This window comes from Cibotium barometz, chromosome 17 (assembly GCF_041138505.1).
Source record: "Cibotium barometz isolate CiBa-2024 chromosome 17, ASM4113850v1, whole genome shotgun sequence".
NCBI classification, from domain to species: Eukaryota; Viridiplantae; Streptophyta; class Polypodiopsida; order Cyatheales; family Cibotiaceae; genus Cibotium; species Cibotium barometz.
Genome location: NC_141062.1, coordinates 41,370,608 through 41,373,228, shown reverse-complemented (window position 1 = coordinate 41,373,228; position 2,621 = coordinate 41,370,608). Strand labels below are relative to the sequence as shown.

General features: G+C 41.7%; 1 protein-coding gene across 1 annotated transcript; it reads left to right on the top strand.

Moving 5' to 3' along the window:
* The first annotated feature begins 698 nt into the window (after window positions 1-698).
* LOC147630005 (uncharacterized) lies at window positions 699-1,443 on the top strand. Its single transcript, XM_086811580.1, has 2 exons — window positions 699-857; window positions 955-1,443. The coding sequence occupies exon 2, from the start codon at window positions 965-967 to the stop codon at window positions 1,352-1,354; it is 390 nt and encodes a 129-aa protein (XP_086667706.1). The 5' UTR covers window positions 699-857; window positions 955-964; the 3' UTR covers window positions 1,355-1,443.
* Window positions 1,444-2,621: the final 1,178 nt, after the last annotated feature.

The window sequence follows — 2,621 nt, the reverse complement described above, 5'->3', positions numbered from 1 at the left end:
GATGGCCCTTTGGCCTTTGACTTTCTTGTTGCCACCATGCCTAGTTTTACATTAGCAATGTTTCTACATTGCCACCATGCTTGGTTTTACATTAGCAATATTAGTTTCTTACATTACTACCATGGCTATTTGCTACTTTCTTTTTCATTAGGATTTTTATAATCAAATCACAGTAACTTTCACCAACAAACTGCCAATTTTTTCTCTGATGAGGACCTGGTATGCTATGTATTTCATCCTTATTTATATAATGAGTCTTTTTGTCTAGAATTCTTTCAAATTTTATCTTGGAATCTTAATCACCTCTGATAAACAACTAGCACTATACATATTCTTATTCGCCATGTTGGTTTTTGAAGTGAACGTATTATTTGACAAATAGTTATTTGGACGTTTGCAACAAGTTAGCGTGTCTACATATACTGCTGCTTCACTCAAAAACACCATAAAAAAGAACACAGTGCTTTCTTAGTCATGCGAACAGTTGGTGAGACAAAAATGTAATGCCCAAAGTGTGAACCTTTGGTGGAAGTCTAGGAGGTGTCTTTAAGGCGTTAGGAAATTGCCTCCGAGGCTTTTTTTAATCCTTGCCTAAAGAAATCAAATTGGATAAAGGTTTGATTGGGCCAAGAAGCATCGAACCCCTAGGCTAATTTTATTGTTTACTCTACATGCTCAATACTCTCCATACAACTACTCATAAGGCAAGGGAAAGGAACCTCATCCATTCATAAAACTCATCAAGCCTTATCCCTATTGGCCTGACCCTTTTCGTGTCAACCACACGCCCACATTCCATCGCTCACTCCAAGCCACATTCTCGAGCAAATTGAAGCTCCGACTCCGAGCTTGGCCAGGTAAGCTTCTGCCGCCGCCCAGCCGTCCCTCTTGTGCTTCTGATCAACCTAGCTGTGTAGTTATGTGTTATTTCTTGTGTTGCACTGTGTGATGCAGTGAGGAGAACATGGCGGTGTTGGCAACTGGCGCGACTGTTGCTGCGGTGCCTGCGTTTGCAGTAGCATCAAAGGTTTGCGGGTCAAGCAATGGGAGCAAGCCAGGGAAGGTGGTGATGGGGAGGAAGATGAGATCGTTTGCGGGGATGAAGCCGGAGAGCCAGGTGAGCAGGCTCGGGTGCGCAGAGAGCACGGAGCAGCAGTTTGCAAGGGCCGTGTTGGCGCAGTGTAAGGGTTCTGCTAGAGGTGGTGGTGGTGGCGGCGGCGCCGCCTCCTCCACGTGCAACATCGCCTCCGAGATCTTCCGCGTGGTACCCATCATGAGTGGCCTCGTCCTCACAGGAATCGCCCTCGGGTTCGTGCTCCTCCGTATCGAGGCAGCTGTTGAGGAGTCGGAGTAGAGAACCTGCCCCCCATCACTGTACTTTTACTTGGTATTTCACCCTCATTTGTAAGGTCGCCATCGTCAATTAATCACCTTTGAAGCTCAGCTATCATTGTTTTTCTTTTTCTCGGATCGATGGCTATACATTACTTCAAGTCTGGCTACTCCCTCAATTGCTAGGATGTTAAACCACATTAATGCACTAAGGAGAGAGAGAGAGAGATTTGCATTGTGCATTGAGAAGATAGCGCGTGTGTATGCCCCTAACCGCTCTCCACAGTGTTGGAGAAATCCGATTGTTAAACAGACTAGCTGGTATGGGAATGGGGGGAGAGACAGGGAGGTTGAGAGAGAGATCTTTGAGTTCTACCATGAGAACATGATAGGAATGTGTTCTTAGTGTGTATTATGATTTCAGTTGCGCTATGCCTTCCCTTCTAACATTCTTCGTTTTGTAATTAGTTTTGTGCATGCAAGAGAGAGAGAGAGAGAGAGAGAGAGAGAGAGAGAGAGAGAGAGAGATATCTTTGAATTTTACCACCATGAGAACATGATAGAAGTGTGTTCTTAAAATATGTGTGTGTAAGAGAGAGAGAGAGAGAGAGAGAGAGAGAGAGAGAGGATCTTTGAATTTTACCATGAGAACACGACAGGAGTGTGTTCTTGAAATATGTGTGTGTGTGTAAGAGAGAGCTCATGGGTCATTGTACTCCATAAAGGGAAGCTGTAGATTTTATGACAATGACAAACACTTAGGCTCTTCTATTCTATTCTTAATGATTCAATTTGATGTAGTATATGTGATAAAACTTTTTAGCTCTAGAAGGTTGGAAATTTTCCATATACGCTCAATTTATAGTCAATGCTCATTGGTATAATATATTTAATGTTGGGGTGAAAAGAAGTTAAACTCCAAATGTTTGAAAATAACCACGTACACTTATTTTCTTTTCAAACATCCATGTTTAAATTAAAGTTTAACTTCAAATGTTTGAAAACATTCATGTACACTCATTGTAAGGATTTACAAATGTAACTCTTTTTTTTGGGAGAAAGATAATTATTATATGAACACTGGAAAGCTTTACAAAAAGTTAAAAATGCCATGGGCCACAGACTGAGAAATAGAGATTATTCCAACCCTTTACATTATATTACAATTTAGCAATTTGCATAACATATCCTATCTATCATCTTCCCACACAAAAGCTACTTCCCAAGGGCTACACCATTGAAGTTATGATGATTGCTTGCATACAACTTGGATGTCATGTCTTGGAGCC